A 23,867-nucleotide genomic window follows, 5' to 3' on the forward strand; every position below is an offset into this window, starting at 1 on the left:
GAGAACTTGACGCTAGAGAATGCAAAATAGGGAACATGCAAATTCTGATTATTTTGGGCATTTCAGATAGCTTTGTATTCAGTAATGCTTTCAAGTGCTTGCCGTAGCTGAAAATTCAGTGCCTTGTAACTGATCAATCTCCATCCTTTACTTCATGTATGATCAATATGGTCAAAACAGGGTACTCAATAAGGACATCCTCAACCTCCAAGTCCTTCTTGAACCATTTCAACTCTGACAGAGCAACAAAAAGTCTCCCTGATCAATTTGAAATGAATTTCTACATTACTTGACAACAAAAGCTTCCCTTTTTTGCACCATGGATCATTCCTTTTCAGTTGTGTGTAAGCAATTTCACAACTTGCTCAGTTCAGTCAGGCAACTCAAATGGTTATCAAAAGGAACTTGGAAGGTGAAAAGAAGGTTCAAGGGTCAACAAGTATCAGAATTAGACACATTTGGGACACTTTCCTGAAAATCACAGAGATATTAAGTAAAGGATTAGCCAGAGGCCATTTTACTTGGTTCACTCATTGTAGACAGAAATGCACACATCATTGCGGTAAAACAATGTTTTATTAAAGAGGGAAAAAAGTGTTAAAAAAAATAAAATCTACCCAACTGCCCCCCTGCATTTGGGTTGCTTTCACTCTGGCCAGAGTTGTTGTGTCTATTTGTCCTCATTAAATATTCCAACTTTGAAATCCCTTCAAGTTCCACATGATCTCCCAATTCCTGACGGAGTAATGTTGACACTGAAAAATTCCCTGGTGATCCACAAGCGGATATGACCAACATGAAAGGAAGTGAGGATTTGTTCCTCTGTCTCCCGAGTCCACTCCAACCGTGTCGGAATACCACATTTCTCAAAATTAAGTTTAATTTGTTTCGGCTCTTGGAAACTGCTTGTTTCATAATTTGGCGGGTAAGTTAAATTAATTTTCTCCAAAATCAATGTTGGATTTTTTAAAATCTTCCACAGCCCGGACTAAAAAGTGAAAGTCCGTTCAAAGGGTACGGTCGGCCTTTTCATCATAGGAGGAGGAGGACGAGACCGGTTCACGTGCCGTCTACCATGACCCCTGCTGCCTGTAAACAAACAGCAAACCAAAGAGCACTAAGCTCATGGAGAGAAGTTCTTCCCGTGAAGCTGCCATAGCCCGAATAAGTCGCCACGATTTTTAATTTTACTCGCAAAATCTCTGCTTGAAAAAATGAAGTGTTTTCGATTTTATTTAGACGAAAATATTTGTTGGATTATTTTGCGCTATTATTTAAGTAAATAAAGGAAAATATTGAAAGTCGTTTAGTTTTACAGCTCGAGACGACATGAGTTTTTCTGTCTGTTGTTTCATGCAACCGAAAAGGAAAAAGAAAGAAAGAAAGCGTGAAACAGCCAAGAAAACACATGGAGTCAAAAGCGGTATTTAAAGATTATAAGATTTAAAAATGAAAATATCAAGAAAAACGCTGAAGCGTGGAGCACGTGAAATTATTACATGCTAATTTGCGCCGATGGAACAATTGGTGAATCCAAACTGGTTAGAGAAATTGTATTCAAGTTAGCTTATATCTGAATGAAATCCTTTGATATTTTAAACCTAAGAATTGTGGTAAAGGTTTATACTGTAACGCTTGCACAACCACGTCCTTAATTTGTATGCATAAAAACTTCTTACATGAAGCATGCATGGAGATTGTATACATGCATAATTAAGTTCGGGTTGCACGTGAAATTTATTCATTTTATTTATTTTTTCAAATCCTACTCCTATGCTAACCAAAAGAAAAACAGCTATCTGCAATTTGCTAGTTGTTAAAACTGTTTTAGGAATTTAATGTTTGTGCAAAATAAAAACGCACCACACCCACGTAGCCGTTCTTTTCTGCTTGATGCACATTCTTTCGTGCCCATGACAAATGAAGATTGTGTGACAGGCAAAAGAACAAATGCGTGAGCTTAGTGCGTCTGTGAACTAATTTATTTTGGGAAGAAAATTTTGTTGGCATTAACTAATGGTTAGTGTGAATAGGAAACTGAAAGATGTTTAGTTACTTTTGGGAGTAACTAGGGAATCCATTATTGTGTGGTCCCCGGTTGGCATCAACTTTGGTTGGCCTGTGATCTAATTTGGATTGGAAACTATTACAAGTTAGTTTAGATAGAAAACTGAGAAACACTTATTTTTATAAATCGACCGAAAATGATGACATCAACTTTGGTTGGCCTGTAATCTAATTTGGACGAAAATTTTGATTGGAAACTATTAACTAAGGTTAGTTTAAATAGGAAACTGAGAAAAAATTATTTTTATAAATTGATACTGAGAGCAAATTAGGTTTGTAATAGTCCTATGGTTTTAGATTTATGGAATCACAGAAAATAGCTAAAGTGATAAAATAAAATTTGGTTTGGATTATATAAAAGACCATATTTGCAAACTCAAGGTTTAACTGGAACAAGCTTCCAGAAAGGCTTGTGGAAGGGCCACATCAGCCTCCACTGCAAGCTAGTTATAGCTGAACCATGAGAATACAAATATGACCTGTTGAAAGAATGTTTATTTTTAAAGATTATTGATTTTTTTTCCCTAGAGCTTAAATGTTAAGAGGAAATTAAAATTTTGGCTTGGAAGTTATAATTTAAGAGAACAAGGATATTGCGAGCTTTGAAAATCCTAGTGATGAGTTAAAAACCGAAAATGGCAGCAACACAGCATATAGCCTGCAAGAGAGGGTGGGGCAACCCCCACCCTGCTCACAGACTACATGGCTATAAGGCAAAGAACCCCCTCAACATGACTCAAGCTCAATCTGATTTGCTATAAGTTAGACAACAGAGCGGGGCGAGCAGGATTCCCAGCCTCTTAAGTCCCCCCTATCACCATCCATCAGAGCTGGCTTGACACAACCCTCTTACTAAAACACCCGCTTTTCCACCCATGACAGTGGAAGCGAAACAAGCAACTTGGACCCAAATAGTTCTTGCCATAAATTTGGTGTTGTGGTATTCTGACAAAGTTGAATTAAACCCAGAAGACAAAAGGAACAAATCCTCACCTCCCTCCATGCAGTCAAATCCACTTGCAAATCACCAGGGAATCTTCCAGTATCCACATTACTCCCTCAGGAATCGGTCGACCACATGGAACTCTCCAGGATCTCTCCGTTGGAATACTGCAGAGGACGCCAGAAACACAGACCCTCTCAGAGCCAGAGTTTCCGCCACCCAGCAGAGAGGTGATTGGCTAGATTGTGAGTGTGCCGCCAGTTAGTGTTACCTGGTAATAAAACTTGGTAAATGATGACAACAAATCAAGGTCAATGACACTGGAATAAAGACAAGAACAATTCTTTCAGCCACACAAGCCCTTAATCCTGAAAGATTCTTAAATCATGATTTTTTTAGGTGACATTCAGGAAAACAAAATTTTACAATTGAACTAAAATTTAATGATCTAATGTTCGTACAAAAAGTGGCTGAAAGATTTGATCTGTCTAATGAAAACATCTCTACTTCTAAACCTGATCTATTATAGCTAAAATAGTCAGTGTCAATGAGCTTGTTTTCCAAACCAAAGGAAGCAGCCAAGCAGTCGATTCTTTTGCACTAAAAGAGGAATTGGAAAATTGAAAATGAAAAAAGAAAACGAAGGAAAAAGGAAAACTAAAACGAAAAATTGCTGTTACTGTTATTTGTGTCAGAGACCATACATTACACATACAGGACAGAGTCCTATACATATAATGTTGGTTTGTACAAAACAAAAATTGACTGACTCCTTACTGATAATTACTTATAGGCTGCTTCCTTTTGTTTTGAAGAAAATTAGATGAAAAAAGACCTGATCAAGTTCAAATCATTTTCATGTCGAGCTTTCACTGCACTGCATTCCTCTGCAAAGGACTTGTGAGCCTTTAAATGAACCTATCATCGCCAGTCCTTCTTTAACAGAGTAATGGCGCAGTTGATTTAAAGGCTGCCCATTTTCTCTTGTTAAGCTGCATAAACACTATCAATAGAATTTGAATTAAAAATTATCGAAATATAATATTCTTTTGTAGTTAGGTAAATGTTATGACTTTTAACAAAATCTGATTGCTCGACATGATTATGATTGAAAATTAGAAAACTTATAAGTTCCCTCAAATCAGTGATGGATATTTAGGAACGAAATTTAATCATTTAATCATCAAATTTAATCACACCTTTTCCATGTAGAAATCTGTGAACAATTTGGTAAGTTGAGAGTTGGTCACTGGTTCCCCTTCATCAAACCAAAAGCAAATTTCTATATTTATAAAAAAATTCAATTTATGTATTGTAGTAAAACTATTAAGGTTTCTTCCAATGATTTCATCACTGTTTTGAAAGAATATTATACTATAGGATGATTATGAATACCAGCTAGTGCAGTTGGGGGAACAAGACTGTAGAAAATTTACAGGTGCATTCTTTTCAATATACAGTATTTTCACTTCGCTTGTTTTGGTATACGACAAAAAGGAAGCAAAATTTTAGCTATTTCAATTGAAACTAAAACTCTCCCAAAAGAACACAAACACTATAATTTGCTGAGTACACTAAATCCTGCCCATTCTGAATAAATAGAAAGGTATTCTATCCGAAACAGTATCAATTGCCTATTCTTATTCTTGAGTAACCCCAAAAGAATGCATACATAGACAATTCTCCGTATGTAATCCATATGTTTTGAATCAACAAATTTGACTTTATTTTTGCAAATATGGTGCCAAATGGAAAAATTGTGTTGCTTAGCAACAATCACAGATTTAATCAGGATTCTTTCTAAAATGAGATATTTCCTATTCCCCCAACTGGGTACAAACAAGTGTCAATAATATTGCAAATCAAGAATGGAAATCAGCATAACAAAAAGCAAGAAATATCAAAGACACATTACACTGTAAATTGCAAATTGTAAAAATAAGTAAATGAACTAACTGAAGGGATGTATGGAAAAAAACCCTGTAAGTAGTGTTTCCGATTACACTGTAGCTTCCCTAAGGCACTTAATAAAGAACACACCTCTTCACTTAGTGCTAGGAATTTAGAATTTTCTACTTTCTGTAAGGTCAGTGAAAGAATACTTTGGTTCTGGTTACCTGGGTTATAAATGTTTGGCTGTTGCTGTTGACGAGATGAATTCTTTTTGTTTTGAATTCATATCATAGCCTTTTGGAGTTCTTTCCAATAATAATATTCATTGATTTCTACGTCTCAGATTTGTTTCAAAGAAATGTTATTAGAAAGGATAAACTGTTAATAAAAGAAAACTGAATATCTTGGCACTTGAAATATTGCAAAAAATAATGGACATGACACTTGTTTGTACACTTGGTGACGGCAGACTCGCAAAGGAAATAATATACTTGTCACCATAACGTTAGTGAATTATGAAATGACCAAAACATATCTTATTGCAGTATCTGAATGCTGACAATTTGAGGAATCATAAACCTCCCTTCATTTGTAGTATTTTTCAATTGCTGTCCAGAGTGCTTGTATTCAAAAGTGTTTACAGGAAAAGAGAAACCAAAAACAAACAACTTTAATTTCCTGTATGAACCGGTATGGTTGACAAACATGTTTTTTTGTTCATGGCAATAACTATTTAACCAGCTACAGAGGCCAGGAGGAAAACTGGTAAATTGAAATTTGGTTTCATCAAGCTGTACATTTTTTTCTAGCACCTTGAAATTAAATTTCTGAACACTTGAAATAAACAGATAAATAGAAACTTTAACTACTTGCATATGAAATAATAAAATCCAAACAATTTTTCAATAATTATTGGTAGCTGGCTAAATAGCACCTGGCAATGACACTAAAACTAAAAAAAAAACAGTCAGTCAAATTAAGCAAAAATTAACTTGAATTTGAATGGGGGTTGTGGAACAACAGCTGGGTGAAAAACCTCCCCGTACGTCCACTTGCTCCTAGGAGGAAAACCCCGGGCCAGCTGTACCCCACATTCAAAGACCTCCCGGGCTGGGTCAGTGAATATCTATCTACTTCAGTCTTTACTTAATTTTACTTAGGTTTGGAAAAAAAATATGACTGAACAATGATGCCATCCTAGAAACTCTTAATTTCATTAAAATCTCTAACTATTATGAACTTAATTATCATCTAAATAACACACAAACCCAGCCAGTGCTCATAAGATACCATCCAATGTCTTGTCCTTGTCTTCCAGTCTATACTCTCCAAAGTCCACAGAAGGCCTGACGTTGTGTGAATCTTCATCGCATTCATGCCTGAGGAAAAAAGGAATAGAATTTTTAATTTAAAGAAAGAAAGTTTAAGTTTTATAACATAAAAGTAAAGGCCTTCCAAAGGAAATGAGTTGCTTAATAAGTTTTTATCTCTCTTTGGGTGGGTTGACAACTTCTATAGATCTCCATTTTCAATTTTAGAGACACTGTAGTCACGAACATTGATTTTTTTCCATTGGCAATTGAGTTGGAAATGAATTAATAATAACTGTGTTCTAGCCAAGCAAAAACAAAAAGGCCTTTACCAGGCACCCCATCATTTGCATGGATATCCAGCCTGGGTAAACAGACAATGTTTTGCAGTGCCACCACTGGTGTCCTCGCCAAAGTGATGTCAGAGTATGACTGCAAAAAGTCTGTACTGATGACATCATTTCTACCCAGATATTGGTTGAAACATATTTCAGATGCAGCACATGTTTATCACAGGTGTTTGTGGTTTTCAAGATCACATTAATATACACCATGGCTTTTGCATTAAAGAACTGCTGGAAGAAATATACTCCAAAGATTGGAACTAATGAAATATCCTCCAATTTACACGTAAAACACATATTCGTATATACGCAAACTATAGTATTGACATACACGCATACGCGTATTTAACAAATAGATTCCAAGTTGCCGTGTGTCTGTTTAGTAATAGATCACAGGTGACAACAAAATGTGGTAAGAACAAAAAAGTGTCACTGATGTTCTTATCACAACAGAAGGGAAACACGACAAACTTGCCTCGTAGCGCTTGACTGTTTGATTTGTGCCAGTTCAGGCATTTTTCTTCTTTATCGTACTTATAAACAGCTTCCTCTAATTTTTCTCCGAGGCCTATAATTCGCTTGCTCAAAGCAGAATAATCGAGTAAATATTTTCAAAACTGTGAGCCTTTTCATAGTGAAAAAAGGTTTTGAAGATTTGTTCCAGTTTAGGCATTTTCAAATAGACAAGAACACTTTCGCTTTGGTTTCTTCTTTTTTTTGTTTGTAAACAGTTCTTGCTAAACTTTTCTCGAGGCCTTCACTTGCTCAATTCGAAACAATCTCGCAAAATTTGCGGAGCACTTGCGTATGGTACGCGTATGCGAAGTTTGCTCATCTTTGAGCTGCACTCATGTTCTAGTATTGACATATGCGCATATACTTATATGCTTTTGTATCATACAGTGTAAGTATGAGTTAGCTTATTTTTAACTTTTGCGCGAAAACGTGATATCTTCACACATGAAGATAACACGTTATTTTTACTTGTGTTGAAAAATATTTCAACACTCGAAGAGAAATTTCGTATCTCCGCGCGGCCATGTAATATCCTCTATGTCTTTTCTATTGTGGAAAGGTTATTGTTGATTTCAATGTGCATTGCAATATTGCAGTAAAACTGATGGTCAAGCTGCACTGAATGTCCATGGATCGTCTTGTGTTTCTTCCAGCTGTGTTTGTTTATAGACCACTGTCAAGCATTATTTTAAGTGTATGAGTATCAAGTATTGCCCAAATCTCCTCATTAAAATGTTGCCTAAATGATAAGCCTCATATTTAGAGGGAACCACTTGATATTTTTATATTGTTGTGACTATGCCACATAAAGCAAAGGTATGGCAATGAATGTGCAGTTCCAGAAAATATCCATACCCCCCCCCCCCCCCAGAAGGTCAATGGAAATTCTGAGGGGGACGGGGGTTGGGAGACGAATAAAACATGGCTTAATTCTTTGCTGTTGCATAGTTTACGTTTATAACTTTCTCGAGCGCTTAAGAAGTTATCTCTATCACGTTACAATAAAATACAACTTTTCTTTTTCACCTACTGTAAAAACGACCAGCCTTTGCAAATTCCATTTTCGTTATGACCTACGCAGAAAAAACGTTTACTATTACCGCGAAGAAACCGCTATGAATATAAGTTGCACATTGAATATACGATGCTGGATTTTAATTTATCAAGTAGAATTTTGAAGAACTTTGAAAACCCAGTCGAAAACTGGCTGCATGCACAAGAATTGAAAGCCGCCTTTGTGAACACTTTCAAGACAGGGGGCCCACACAATGTGTCTGTGTAGCCGATTGTTATTATATAGTAAATGCACTGGATTTACAGTTTGCTTCACCTATAGCGATATATCGCTAACTACAGTCGAACCTGTATATAACGCCCCTGTATTAAGCGGCCAGTTTTCAAAGTCCCGATTGTTTGCTCATAGAAACGCTGTATTTGATACCTGTATTAGGCGGCCACCTCTATTAAGTGGCCGCGGCTACCCTGTAGCAGTCTCATGTTTGTCTTTCTTTCTTATTTTTACCTGTATTAAGCGGCCACCCTTGAATGGAAACCAAGCCATATGTTATTTTATGCCGTATTTTATTGTGTTTAAAATGCGATCCAGCATCACTATAAAGAAATAACATGTACAAAGCTAATGTAAGCTGATACTCGGCCGTTTAATATAGTTAACGGTTTTCAGATGTCCGCAATGTGCTGAAGTACAATACCATATTACGAACGCTAAAAAAAGTTTGTTTTGAATATGCTTCACTCTTTAGCAAGAAATTCCTCTTTAATTAACTTGTTCTTCAGCCATGTGACATTGAACATTGAGCGTTACAACTATGAAATGACGGAATGAGATATTTTGTTGTGAACTGTAAGTCATAGAAATAGAGCACTGTATACCGTAGGAGAGTAGAGGACAATTTATTGTATAGTACTTTACACAATGTTACGTATATTATACCGTTTTAAGTTGGCATTGAACTTTCTTTAAAGTATTGATCACTTGAAAGAGTGTTGATTGTCCTATTGTTTCCTTGCATGAAGTGTTTTTGTATGATACGCCATTAAAATTGACATTAGACCATGCCCAGTGAGTATTTTTAGTGATCCTGTATTAAGCAGCCACCTGTATTAAGCGGCCAGTTACTGAAGTCCCGAGGGTGGCCGTTATATACAGGTTTGACTGTATGTATATAAATCAATGATAAATAAACGTTGAATTACCTTATCTGTGGTATATAGTCGTCCTTTTACCTCAAAAGTGGTTTTTTGAGCGATTTTGAAGGAGTTTGAGTTCGCCGTTGACCTTTTCATGGTTAATTGTCTTTCTTTTCTCCTCAGTTAGCTTGTCTAGAATTTCTGTTCTGGATAGATAACGATTGTTGCATCTTGGATTTAGTGCACCAGACGACTCACGCCTACTTTTAATTCTCCCTAGCTGATGTTTCGCTTGAACGCAATTCACACAACTCTCTCCATGTGCGTTATTTGTCAGGACAAGGCACTTGGATGAGAACACCCTCGCCTCAGATGCCTCAAGTTCCTTTCGAAGATCACGCACTTCATGCTTGATATATAAATCTGGTGAGATGGGGGTGTCAGCAGGTAAATCGAACTTGAAACCTCGGCAAAAGCTAGACTTTTCAACAAAATGTAAAACAAATTTTACTTTCTCTGTCAGCCTTCCTTTTTTCAACAAAGACTCAAAGCCTGGGAAATCGCATAGATTTATTGTATGTTCGTGGGACTTCAACCACACTTTAAGCTCCCTTTCCTCGGAATATTGCAGGATCACTTCCGTTACCACCCTGTGGTCGTCGTGGAGTACGTGTTCTACACGCAAGAAGCTTAGCGAGCGATCGCTGTTTGCAGCTGACTGCCAGCCCGCAAATGTGATTTTTGGCAATTCGTTCCATTCACATTGGTTTGATGTTGTTGCAGAACATTCCAACTTCCTCTTTAAATTTAGATATCCACGCTCTCGTACCCCTCCTTTGGATCTTCTACGTTGAGATATTACAACCTCTCCGCTGTTCACCCAAAGTTCTTTTATGGCCTTAGTAATAAGGCGTACAGGGACATCATCGGCCGAAATCTTCTCCTTTTCCATTTCGATAAAGTCGTAGATATCCTGACTATACGAGAAGGCTTCATTTTCTACCTTGTAGTTTTGAATCAGCCTAGAATGAACCGATAGCGATAAATCAATTTCAATCACCGATACAATTCAGTGCAATGGTACAATTCTGACTTTGGGATAAAGTGTAACTTACAAGACTTTAAGAGACACTAATATTTGGTCAAAATTCGTTCCAATTTTCCTCTTTTTGATGATGTTTCCCTCGTCGTTCGCTTTCAGCGTGGACAACATTTTCTTCGCATTCAAATAAACCAATCAGCTGGGAATAGACTGTTCACAGTCCCCCTATTTTTCCGTGGGATTCTCGAGACTGGTACGTTTCGATGGAACTGCCGCCATCTTGGTTTGTAAAAGCGAACGCGACCTGGGGAGAGTTTCTAAACTACCGAGGGGAGCGGGAGTGGGTGTTAGTATAACGAGGGAGGGGAAGCGAAAAAATAGGGGGACTGTAACAGCTTCTCACCGTCTCGCGTTCAAAAGGCCCGTTGCATCAGCAACGGCAACACCTCATTGGTCAATTAGACAATAGTAGTTCTGAAGCGTATCTTTCACCGCCATTAAGATTTCCCATCTTAATCTGTTCCCCTGTTCATTCATTGGCGGACGCGAACAATGATCGGAAATGTAAGTGGCTTCCGGTGACCGTCAAGACACACGACCCGAGTCTGGTGAGTAGACAGTTGAAGGGTCACTAAAATGCCTGTGGTTCCCTAGCCTCCCACGCAGTCGTTTTTAGGGGACTCGTATTACCTCCTCCCCTAATAACGACTGCGTGGGAGGCTAGTGGTTCCCAGCCCTCGTTAGGTATTTTGAATAGGGGAGCAGGGATGGCGCAGTGGTGAGAGCACTAGCCTCCCACCACTGTGGCCCGGGTTCGATTCCCGGACTCGACGTCATATGTGGGTTGAGTTTGTTGTTGGTTCTTGTCCCTGCTCCGAGGGTTTTTCTCCGGGTACTCCGGTTTTCCTCCCTCCACAAAAACCAACATTTTCAAATTCCAATTCGACCTGGAAACAGTGGAGAGAAGAGCCACTCCGTGGATTCCACTGAAATTCCCATTTATTTATTTTTTTTAATAGGTGATTGTCTAACGTCGTCCAATCAGAAAGGGGCAATCAGCGGGACGGTTGGGCTGGCACGTATATGGATATGCTACGCATTCTAGTCGCTCAAATACTGTGGGATTTTAATTTTCTTCGAGGACTAGCTCCGGGCCGTTTGGATGGATTTTCGATTGGAAGGTACGAGAAGAATCGTGAATCTTTTGACCTTTATGCTGTGAAGTTTGAAAGCGGAACGATGCGTTTTTTTTGGGGAAAATCGCTCCGGCGCCGGAACCCTTTCAAAACAAGGATTCCTCCCTTGTCAGTCAACGGCGAACTCAAACTCCTTCAAAATTGCTCAAAAAACCGCTTTTGAGGTAAATGGATGACTATATACCACAGATAAGGTAATTCAACGTTTATTTATCATTGATTTATATACATTTTAGAGTTTTTTTTCCAATTTTTCCGGATATAATTTGGATCTTGTGTCTAAAAGCCCGGAGTATCCAATCGATGGAAACCGATGATCGAAAATTCAATTGATCAATCGATAAAATTAGTTGATTGGTATCGATTGGTATCGGCCAATCGATAACCACACAAAAACCGTTCATCGATTGCTATCGATTGCCTCAGCAACCTTGAACAAACATCACGCACGCTACCTGTCCGATCACCTGCCATTTTTAGGAGGCCCTGGGGACGAAATTGGTAGAACAAAATTCCGACCATACACCAAACACCAAAACTAAAATGGCTCAACGCTTACTACTATGATGAAAACAAGGAACGTCTTTTTTATCTTTTGCTGCATATTTTAATTCTTTTAGAAACAATTGGCACCTTCATAGATTTTTTAGTTTGTATGTATGTGATCAGTCTTTGTTTTAAGCACGATTAGGTTCGTTATTATAAGACTAGGTATTGCCGCTTTACTCATCATTTTGCAACAACTCATGCTGCTGTTGGTAATTTCATTGTTTGGAAAAGTACAACTTCTGTTACCAGAATTTTTCTATGAAGGCACGATGCAACCACTTTCCGTTATTATGAAATCTATAGATTGGCTCACGGAACAAACTTTTAATTTGTCAAAAAACACCCGGATTCCTGTGGACGGGGGATTAACGTCGCGTTAAAGAAAATGAAGAGAGTATTGTTCTCCTGTTAACATTAAAATGAAATGTTTATAACTACTGCGTACAAAGTTGTGTTTTTTATGTGTCGATTCCGGTTCCGTCAATCTGCAACCAATCGATACCAATTTATCTATCGATTGGTATTGATAATAGGTACCAATCGATAACCACACGAATCTTCGCCATTGATTGGTCATCGATTATCAATATCAATCGATTAATTGATATCGATTGGTATCGATTGCCGGTCGAGTAGCGGGCGAGCGTCGATCGAGCATCGGCCGCTACATAGGCGATGTATCGACCGATCATTGGATCACCTTCGGTCGAGAGATCGACCGACAGTCGGTCGGGATAGCATCGGCAGTGTGTCGGCAATATATCGGTGAACCGTCGGTCAAGTATCGGTCGATGCATCGGCCGATACTCGGTCGACGCAAAAAAGGAACGAGGATTTTGCTTTGTTCTAATCCGGTTAAGGTGGCTGAACACAGTTTGCGCGCGCTTTACAGATTCTGTTAGTGATGCTATTAAGCGCGCACTAGGGTTGTGGTACGTAAATACGGCGGTCGATAAAGTGATCCCTCAATTTCACATGAAATGAATAATAAAGGTAACTTTTGATCCTAAATAACTAAGTTTCCTGTTTCTGGACTCTTTTTCTTTTCTTTCCGAGCAAAAAAGTCATTCACCGAGACCTTTTGCATGCTTTTCAACTTTGCCATGAAACCCAATTAAAGCCACGCATGCGCATTTGACCAAAATATTGCGACTGGTTGTTTTCGTGGAAATGAACTGTTTTCTAAGGAACTGCTCATTAGAATTTCGTAAAATTTGGCATGAAAATAGTTCCCTAAAAGCGTAACTCGCCTACAAAGAGAAACCTAAATCTAACAGAGGATATCTTCACAAAACATTAAAATGCAAAATCAATATTTACAGGAGATCTGTCTGTTAAAATTACATGAAAATAGTGCAACTGTGTCAGTGTTTTGTGTGTTTATCTGGATACAAAAAATGGAAAAAATCTAATGAGTACATTTTCTAAAAATAAAGGAAACCTACAATATATGGACGTTTAATAGTTCGCTGCGTTGCCATGGAAACGGTACTTAGCTCGACAAGACGTACAAAAATCCATTCTTTCTTAGTTAGTCTTACACCATACCAATTTTGGGCGCCCAGAAGTACATAGTATCCAAATAACGCCTTCTAACACCTGTACACTAAAAAACTGTATTCGGCCACCTTAAACCGTGACACTACGGTGTATTACGCTGGCATATTTTTGCGCGTTCTCTTGACCTAATATGGTAAAATGATGCAATAGTGGAAGAATAAAATGAGATAACGAGAGACTATCAACCGACTATCAGTCGTTATTTTATTGGCCATCAACTGATATGACGACCGATATAGCGGTGCGTTATGTACACGAATTTCGATCGAGATAAGGACGAAGTGTCAAAAACACATATTGATAGAATATTGACCGATATAACGGCCGATAAGCGGTGAAATATCAATGAAGTATCGGTGATGTGTCGGTGTATTGCTATCTATATCAGCCGACAGCCACCTCGGTCGATACGACGACCGCCATAGCGGTAAAACATCGACCGAGTCATCCCCAATTATCGACCGAGTAGCGACCGAGATATCGACCGTCAGTCGACCGTGTGTCGACCATATCGACCGTTACCATCGATCGAGGCCCCCTATAAAACACAAGATCCTATAATTTTAGTAAAAGGATAAACAAGTAACTTAGCGAAGTGTTGTAAATAGCTGAACTAGTTTAAGAGTAGTTGCTTCAATAATAAAAAAAAATTGATCGTAATAGTGTGCGTCGTCAATTTTCTTAGTCTAAATGGATTTTGAACTTCTGAGGGGTTCAGGGAGAAGGGAAATTCCGGAGGGGTGGGGGCGGGGGGTCATCATAAACCCTCTGGAAGGAAATTCCGAGGGGGTGGGGGGTTAAAATAAAAAAAACCTTCCGTGGGGGGAGTATGGATATTTTCTGGAACTGCACAATATAACAAAAGCACATACAAGGAGGACTTATGGGTATGTGCTCGTATTTATAAGGGTATGACAACAAAAGCAAACTATGTGCGTATGGTACTTGTATGTGTAGTTCGCTTTTGTATCAGTCAATTCCAAGCGCGATCATCCCCCCCCGGGCAACCCCCGGGCATTTGACCCCTGTTCGGCTCCACATAGTGGGGCATTTGACGCGAATAGAAACCCGACCCATCGGGCATTTGACCCGTCGAAAAAATGCTGGTCAGCGGTCGCATAAATTGTCGGAATGCTTTATTCACAGCCAGAATTGACACGTATATTTTGCGTCAAACAGTTTTTAATGTAGTAAGCCATTTAATACTACCATAGAGAAGCGTTCCAACAAATATATCTGAGATTGTTTTTGGCATAACGGGGTTACATATTGCCCTTCGCTTCTCATTTTCAGTGGTATGTCCAAGTTCCCTCAAGCTTCGTTCTCCCTTTGCTCGGCGTTCGAAGCTCGACTTGTTGGCATGTCTAGGTTTCATAACATAGTGTTTATTATCATTGTTCTTGTTATCACACGTATTAGCAAACTTCATGTACATTTAATATAAAAGAAAAGCGAGTATCGGTACATATATCGCTAAACTCTCTGTTAGTTGTGTTTCATATGTGATGTTATGCATTATCTTTAATAATAAATTGTTTTAAATTTATTAATGTATGAATTTCGTTGATTTTTATATAAACAGAGCTAGCGAATACAAAAAAAAAAAAAAACCAACACGATGGCTTTTCAGCCCCAACCAGTGGGGCATTTGACCTAGAAATCGGCCCATATAGAGGGGAATTTGATCAGGCATTTTTAAAAAAGTCAAATGCCCGGGGGTTTGCCCGGGGGGGGGGGGGGGGATGATCGCTTTTGGAATTGACCCAGACATTATCCTTGAACTGTACTGTAGCTGTTTACTTTCAATAATTATTATTTCTACTGTAGCTGTTTACTTTCAAAGGACTAGAGATGCTATTCTTTCACCTACAGAAAGCTTCTCGTTGATCTGAACCTTTCAATTGTCAAGAATAAAATTCAACTCTCCTCAAACAGATCTGTAAAACATACTTAGTTTTTGAGTCAGTTGGGCTTTCCATTGTAAACAAAAAGATTGACACGCCACCAAATGACCGACACAATTAATTACTTGGGCATCCTGTGGAGCCCAAGTATTAAATTTGGTTTTCTTCAAAAGTGCAATCAGGAATTAATGCGCCTGTGCTAAGTGTGAGGCAAGATTGGGACTGTTACTGTATTTGTTGATGGATCATGAACGTGACAAAGTTTAAGTTGTTGTTCTGTTTAATGAAATGGGTGCATAGCAATAATATTCATAAACTTTGCAGGTAATATGTTATGATATGTAAGAAGGTGTCTGTTGTAATTGTGTTTGATGATTGTAGTGATTGGCAGAGAAAACTATGAAGGTAACTGTACCGAGTCTGTGAAAGGAAAATGGCGTTCCAATGAAAATAAGCGTAATTGAATTGAGATCTCGTAAAGTGTAGTTTTTTTTTAGCAAAAATAATAATCGTGTTGGATTTCACAGGTGTGTGTTTCAACGTGATTGGCGACCAGTAGAAAACCAGTGAAAAAGCTCCAACATCTGTCAGAAAGCCTAGAAAATAATGGTATTTGTGTGGAAAGGCATTTGCAAAAATGATCTTTTGTTGTCAAAAATTCATCATTTTCTTAGATACACTCATGGTTGTAAAACCCAACATGTTTAGTAATGTGTTATTTTGTTTATTTATCCCTTGCATGGCATTTCTAGTTGAACTATATCTCTTTTATCACAAATTAAATACAAAGCCTTAAACTCACAGCAAGTCTTTTATTGTTCACCTGTCATCAAAGACTGAACTTACGGCACAGTCAAATACGCCTAATACAACAACGCCCAAATGTACGTTCCCACAGTCTTATTCAGTAAATTGGAGGATTTTTATTTATTTTGTTCTTCAGTTTATATTACTTCTAGTAGTTATTTAATCCAAAAAATCTTCAGCAAGACACAACAGAAAACCACGGTGGATTTCCTTTCCATAATCTTGAAAATCACAAACACTTGTGATACTCACTCAGAATTTCTGCCCAGGTCTTGGTAAAAATATTATTAATCAGTATGGAATTTTTGGAGTCATTACTCAGACATTGCTTTTGCAGGGAGTCCAGTGGTGGCACCGCAAAACATTGTCTGTTTACTCAGGCTGAAGGTTTCATCAATTAAGGGTGTCTTAGTCTAAACACACGTACTGTAACAAGCACTTGTGTTACTATAGGGCATGTTATTGAGGAGTTTGAATTAAGGGGTTTCTACTTTCCGTGACATGAAAGATTTTTGCACATGGAGGTGGTAATTTATGAGCAACAACAAACAACCACAACTTGCAATGGCACATAAATTTTGCTGTGCAACAAGTTGCCAAGAAAATAATGTCTGTATTGCTTGCAGGCCTTTAGATAATTTGTCAAATTCAAGTTTATGCAATAGAAATTAACATCTAAGACAGAACTACAGTTTCTAAAGTGATAATTAACAGTCTATAGGCCAAAGTAGAGCATGTTTGAAGAAATCTAGATCTAACAGTCAAATTTCTCACTTGTGCCCTTTTTTCCAGGAAAATGTTCAATTACAAATCTCTTGGGTCATTGAAGTAGCTATGTTGGTACTCAGATAGAGACTATTCTGAAAGGACAGTGCTTTTTTTTTAGCTTTGTTTACTAAATGCAGGGGTAGAAGTGGCAAGAAAAGACACAACACCACTTCACAGCTGTAAGTTTAAATTGACTTTATTTTAGTTGGACTGCATTTTTCCTATAATGGGGTGGAATAAAGTATTGTTGTTGTTGTTGTTCCTATAGCCCATGGTCCTACAAAATTAATTTATTTATTTCTTAGGAAGGATAGAAAACACTGAATCTGTAGATCTTGTTCTAGAGTCTAACTGGCAAGACCTTTTTCCCGTTTCCTGGCAAAACCCTTTGCATCTCCCCCAACATGACATTCCCTGTATAACTTAAATGCTTGTTTTGAAAGCTTAAACGATCATTCCTTGTTCTGGAATGAAAACTACAAACAATAGTTATCCTCTGGCACAGGAAAACAAAATTCAAGGTTGCCATTCATCAGGGTAAAAAAATTTCCCCGACCTTTTCCTGACTTTTAGCTGACCACAAACCAATCTTCACGGACCCAATCCAAAACAAATTCTTTGGCCATAAAGCCGCATAAATAAATTCCTTCAAAAATCATTCTTGAAATGACATTGGATACTTTTGTGAACAAGGAAATTCTCGTGGATACACAAAAATAAAATTCCCTGACTTTTCAATGACTAAACACATATAATTTAGAATTTTTGTCACTTGAAGCTACATACATGTACATGCAAATTCCCTGAGTTTTCCCTGACTTGAAAAAATCCGTCTTTCCCTGACTTTTCCCTGTCCCCGGCAACCCCGAAAATTTATTCATCAGTCAAGGACTAAAATTGTTCCAGACACTATTTCCTACTGTAGGTCACAGTGCATGGCAACATGTTCTCCCAAAATAACAGTTTTAGTGCATTTGCAAAGATGAAATAGCGGAAGGTAATATTACCTTTGGAGTCCAACTTGTTGTGCTGTGCTGTTGTTGTGTCCAATCCCGCTTGTTGTGCTGTTTTAAGGCAGAGGCATATGTTGGCATTCCACGGTAAACATTTTTGCAAGTCTGTAATAATTAATATAAGATGTAAAGGTAAACATGCATTATGTTTATTTTATATTTCAAGTATACACTCACTGACATAAGTTACAGTATTTTCTGGAGTAAATTAGCTCCAGCAAATTATTACAAACTGTTCACCTGCTTTGAGGAGATTCTAATTTAAAAACTAATGAGCAGAAAACTCTGGAATCATCTACTGACAGAATTATTATAATTCAACCTGACTTTGTTTGAACAATACAGCCTGATTTTGAAAGGCACAGAACATTTGTCAACCTGGAATCCAATCAGAGGCACTGTCTGGATAAACCTTGCCATGACTTTAGAATTTTTAATTCGCTGACCCTTAAGCCCTTACTAAACAGGGACACAAGTCAATCTAAATTGGAACTTGTGTCAACTTACAGCTCTGTTTGGGTGGCAGTAACTTCCACCCAGTTTGATCAAGCCTAGATTAACACCATTTAGTCACCAAACACAGGTTCCTCATTGTTTTGTTTAACTTGGCATGGGCATGTGCAACACTCAATAAGGACCTCACACAACCATGAGATGGCAACAGCAAAACAAGTCATTATTAAAAGTCACCTTATCTGGTCTACTTCATGACAATTCCAACCAATTTAACTTGTACAGGTCAGATTGTCCAGGAATTCAATTAGTAGCAACCATATTGTGTGGTTCCAGAAAAAATCCATACCCCTTCCCTCCAAATTGGATGGTTTTTCACTTAAGACCCCCTGGAATTTCCATTCTGGGGGGTTCTTTAAGGACGGTGCCTACTATTACTAGTATTTTTGCATGGTTTATGACTATGCGGGAAACGCAGATCTTAGCAAGGGCTATTGGAATCCTAAAAGAAAATTGAGGGTAACCGCATATTTTTTATAGATAATTACTAATTCATAAAAGCACTAAAATACAAAACAATGTATCAAATTTTCTCCCAAATTGAAGCTTAATTATCTCTGAAAAATGCATGGTTACCCCTAATTTTCTTTTCAGAGTCCAATGACCCTTGCCAAGATCTGCTTTTCCCGTGTAGTTATAAACCACACAAAAATATCTGTTTTAGCAGGCACCACTATTAAGAAACCCAACTTTCTCGCACCATCAAGAGATGCGCAGTAGCAAAAGTAGGCACTGTCCTTAAAGACCCCTATCCCCTCAGAAATTTCCTAGTTTTCATTTTCGCCTTTGCAAATTCCCAGCTTTATCATGCTTAAAAGTAATTAACATTACCTTGGTTTACACACATTTTATTATCGTTATCTTGTACACTATACATTCTTTTTGTGTTCTTTTGTAATATTTTTGTAATAATCTCCGCAGAAAAACGTATGCTAATTTACCATAAAGAAACCGCATCACTGCTGGATTCAAATTTATCACAGAATTTGAAGGACCTAGTTGAAAACTGGCTGCATGCACAAGAAAGCTGCTCTGCTAGCTGGGTGATTTGGTGACAGTTTTGGCTAATAATCAAAACTTCAAACATAATCTGCTTATTATGCAGGAAACATTCTGCTCATTAGTAAGCTGAAATAGTTTATGGAATATATTCTTTATTCTCTTATGTTGATATTGTCACGTCTTGGCACTTAATTTAAGTTGTCTCTGTACTGGTCTTGAATGTAATGAATTTGAGAAAGAAAACAAGTTTCTGTTGTCAACATTTTTTAAGTCAGATTTTTATCAAATAAACATTACTATTTTATGTCCGACAGAATTTAATCTCAAACGAAATTTGCATACATCGGGAAAGTTTTCCATTCAGTGCCAGATCAAATTTCAACTGCAATGTTCATTCAATATTCACTGGATGGAAATATCTCCACAGAATCCTTTCCCTTTTTTCCTGGAAAACATTTTTGAAGGACTGCATTGAAGAAAATATGATGTTTCTGTTGTGATGTTTTTATATTAGGCTTAACATGAATAAAGAAATGTAACAAGTATAAAATTTGTGTTGGATGCGTGAATGCAACGCATGCGTTTTCTTTCCCCGGGCATCCGATGGTATCCTTGCAATAGGTAAGCATTCAACTCTTTCTTGTGTTTCCATACAGATACATTTCCAGGTTTTCCTTCTTTGATGAATGATTTGGAACTGTCTCTTTCCATAAAAAAAAGGGGTTTTTTTTTTTAAGAAAAAGATACATTGCTTTCGTTTTGAGGAGAGGATAATCATGCGGTCAGTTGTCCATTTGAAGCGAATTCAATATTATTATTCATGCCGTACTTGGATCTGTATGGAAAACTATTGGCAGAACATATTTATAACTGAGTATTGTATAATTTTTATTTGTGTTGAAAATTATGAAACTTTTGAAGTAGTTCGATCGCTCTCATCCCCGATACATTCAAGAAGATACATTCAAGAAGCTTTATTTTTTAGGAATGATCCATTCTTCTTGCAAACCTTACTCTGGAAACTATACAAGTGGAATTGAGAAAGAAAAAGATAACTAGTACAACGCACAGTAGCTCAATCATGTCACTGTGACTGTTCATCTGCTACCAGCTAGAAGACAGCAGTCTCAGCAGTAGAAGACTCAATTCGTCTCTCTGTTTTCTTAAAAGTCTAGAGCAATATTATAAATGAAAATAAGTTTAGAATGCTTATTTCTGTAGGTTTGTTTTGGCTGTACATATAAGCTAATAAATTAAAAAAAAAATAACCTAACCGCTTGTTTGTGACGATGTTTGGCAGTTAAACCTAAATTCCATGACTTTCCAGGCCTGGAAATGAAATTCTAAAATTCCATTACTTTCCAGGTTTTCCATGACCCATACGAACCCTGCTTTTTCTGTCAGCGAGAATAAATGAAGCAAAAAAATCATTTTGTTTTGGACGTTTGCTGTCAGAAAACTCTGGTCTCCAATCTTTTTTAGACCGCTTTAGTTTGAGTGTTTGCCACACCGGCTATTATTTTGTCTTCTTTAAAATTTGAATAAGTTCTTTCGTGGGCATATTACTAAACTTCCCGATATTGACATCTTATCATTTGCCTGTCGGTCAACTTATTTTCTTCGTCCTTATATCCCTTTGCGTCTCTGATTGTGATGTCCTGTACGTATCGATAGTCGTTTTAGTGGTTTACCGCCAGCTGTTGGAAGATAATTTTTTCTTCTGCCATTCAACACGAGCCTTTCGAAATTTTTCTTCTGCCGTTCAGCAGTTCAACTTCATTCCTTCAAATTTTTTCCTCAGCCGTTCAGCCGCTCATGGTAGCCATTTCAAACGGCTCAGCCACCCGTTTGTCATCCGTTCAGTAGCCATGCGTTTTACCGTTCAAATGGATATCCATTTTTATGGTTTTTGCGTGAGAGGTCACATTTGTGCCACTTTGTGCCCTCTAAGTAAACACAGTAACTTTTTTTTAGAAACACAGAGTTTGTAACTTATTAGAAAAAACAGACCCCAGGGGGTGGGTGCAAAACTGATGCAGATAATGGAGGAGAAATCAGGTATCCCATGAGTCTCCGTGAAAAATTATCGACTAGAAGGTGTCAAGTATCGATGCGAAGGCGAGCACGCAGTCCGAAAACGACTGAATTTCAAGTGGCTATTTTTCCTTATTCAGGATCTGAGAATGTAAGTTAAATCGTTTAGTGTGTTGCTTTGGCAATTAAGTTCATGCTTGCACTACAATTTTGCAGCTAATTTTCCTAAGAATAAAGAAAAACATACAATTGTTTGGAGTGGTATGCATGATCGACTCGCTTTGTTCGATCGCGGCTCTCAAATGCTTGACCCAAATTTGACCCTAGCGAGTTCAATCCTGGGTACATTAGCGTGAAATCTTGCCTGTTGTTGCTCGAATAGTATCTCCTTTGAATTTTATTCAAGGTCCCCTTAAGTCCACATGTTTTGAAGGAATTTGTGTTCGTTGAAGTTTGCCTAAATTGGCGCCAAACATGTGAACAACTGCATAATGCTGCCTTTGAACGATCACTCGTTTTCCCGGTCGAAATGAACAGTACTTTAAGCACGATTCTGTTCGGTTCTATTCGTGTAAGGACATCAAGTGGTGACATAAATGCTTCCTTTTAAGTCGATATTCAAGCAAACAGTAAATGCATGGAAGAAGTCGAAGAGGAGTCGAGTGGCAAGCGGCCGTTCAATGTTTCTGATCGCACAAACAAGCAAAGAAGCCACTCTCGCAAGTCTTTTGGAAAACTAACGTGTCCCATGACCGTTAGAAACCGACAACAGGCTAAGTTTGACGAACTGACATAACTCTGACTGTCTAAATCTAAGCAATTCACGTAAAGCAATGGCGACGGAGAGGGCAGATCAGCGATCACTCCGAGAAGCCCCATCGCAAATGCGAGATCGCGTATCAACATCGAGTTGATAATATAGTTGGAAGCGAGGCATTGTGGGATACCTGAATTTTCCCCCTTTGATGCAGATGAAGACTGGCACAATAGACTTTTTGGAATAATTCAATTTTTTTTTCAGTAGGGTGGGGGGTGCGGAAGCTGTTTGTCTTGTGTCCTATTTTTTGAGTTCATCACTTTTAAAATCCGAGTATCCCCTTTCCTATTTTTATATTGCTTTCCCGCGGGTGGAGGGGGGGGTGTGGGAGACTCTCATATGAAAGGGGTAGGGAAGCTCGTTGGAAATTTTGAATTAAACCCCTAAAGGAGACCAATGGCCCAAGCTTTTTTTGACCCCTAAAAGAGACCATTTTAAGACACATTTCTCCACGTGCAACCCTAAACGAGACCTTCATGGCTAAATATAATGGTATTTTGCCCAGAACACCCTAAGTAACGATCAACATCCAAAATTTACATCCCCGCTCCTTTCATGTGAAAGTCCCTTCCCCCGCGGGGTCACTTTCTTCCCTAAGTTGCATGGATAGTGTATGACGCCGCTTTTTCTGGGGTATTTTTCACGGAAAAAAGCTTAAAAATTAATAAATAACCTCAAAATAATTAATTACAGAAGACTCTATATATTAATTTAGTTCTTAGAAATTTAAATACGTCAAACCGGTAAAGTTGTCACAAAACAGTCACAGCAATGCACGCCATTGTTATTCAATTAGGTGCAAATAAGAGAACGGGAATTTAACAGTTCAACGTCGAAATAATAGCCTGTTTTGACGACAAAACACCAACTAAGTGACACTAAACCATGATAGCATAAGATGGTCAACACTTTAAGCGAACGAAAGACTGCGACGGACTGCGAACGATGACGAAGGTAAGCTTAAATTTAGACTAGGTTTGTTCTGCAAACCTTCGACAAGAACAATTTCCGAGTTTTACCTGCCATGCTGCAATTCTTCATACTTTATAGGCCAGCTAGTCCTCTTTAACCATCATGGCGAAGCTGTTTTCTCAGAAAAACAGTCAAAAACTTTGTTCTGTTTCATTCCGCAAATAGGCTGGTCTTGGATTTCACGAAAGACGAGCGTCGACGCCATGAACGCAGTTTACACACGTGGGGCTTCGGGAAACTCATAAACATCTCTAAAATTAATAAAACACCATCGTTTAAGACAATAAATTGTATATAAAAGATAGATAGAACATAATAAATACCTTTAGAAAGATTTAGATTAGGAAATTACCTGCTTTATACTTTTTTCCGAGGAAATTTTGAAATTTTCTTCAAATTTTTCCCGCTCAAAAGTCGCGGCCGCGGGGCGCAGTCCCGTCATGCATTACAAGACTACATACAAACA

At 38.0% G+C, this 23,867-nt stretch overlaps 1 protein-coding gene across 3 annotated transcripts; it reads right to left on the reverse strand.

Annotated features, from left to right (window-relative positions):
• Positions 1-489: 489 nt before the first annotated feature.
• On the reverse strand, positions 490-23,820 carry LOC146481907 (uncharacterized). 3 transcript variants are annotated; one of them, XR_014864362.1, is made up of 4 exons: positions 10,340-10,742; positions 9,291-10,246; positions 2,182-6,282; positions 490-2,055 (listed from the first exon to the last, which is right to left on the reverse strand). XR_014864362.1 is itself a non-coding variant. In XM_085108026.1 (4 exons), exons 2-4 carry the CDS (start codon positions 23,468-23,470, stop codon positions 6,155-6,157), a joined length of 261 nt encoding a protein of 86 aa, XP_084964152.1. In that variant the 5' UTR covers positions 23,471-23,652; positions 23,754-23,820; the 3' UTR covers positions 4,713-6,154. The 3 variants fall into 3 exon arrangements, 1 of the variants encoding a protein (XP_084964152.1); XR_014864363.1 differs by lacking the exons at positions 490-2,055; positions 9,291-10,246; positions 10,340-10,742 and adding exons at positions 18,058-18,168; positions 23,449-23,652; positions 23,725-23,762 and having other exon boundaries at positions 4,713-6,282; XM_085108026.1 differs by lacking the exons at positions 490-2,055; positions 9,291-10,246; positions 10,340-10,742 and adding exons at positions 18,058-18,168; positions 23,449-23,652; positions 23,754-23,820 and having other exon boundaries at positions 4,713-6,282.
• Positions 23,821-23,867: the final 47 nt, after the last annotated feature.

The sequence above is a fragment of the Pavona decussata genome, unplaced genomic scaffold (assembly GCF_977016875.1).
Source record: "Pavona decussata unplaced genomic scaffold, jaPavDecu1.1 SCAFFOLD_48, whole genome shotgun sequence".
NCBI classification, from domain to species: domain Eukaryota; kingdom Metazoa; phylum Cnidaria; class Anthozoa; order Scleractinia; family Agariciidae; genus Pavona; species Pavona decussata.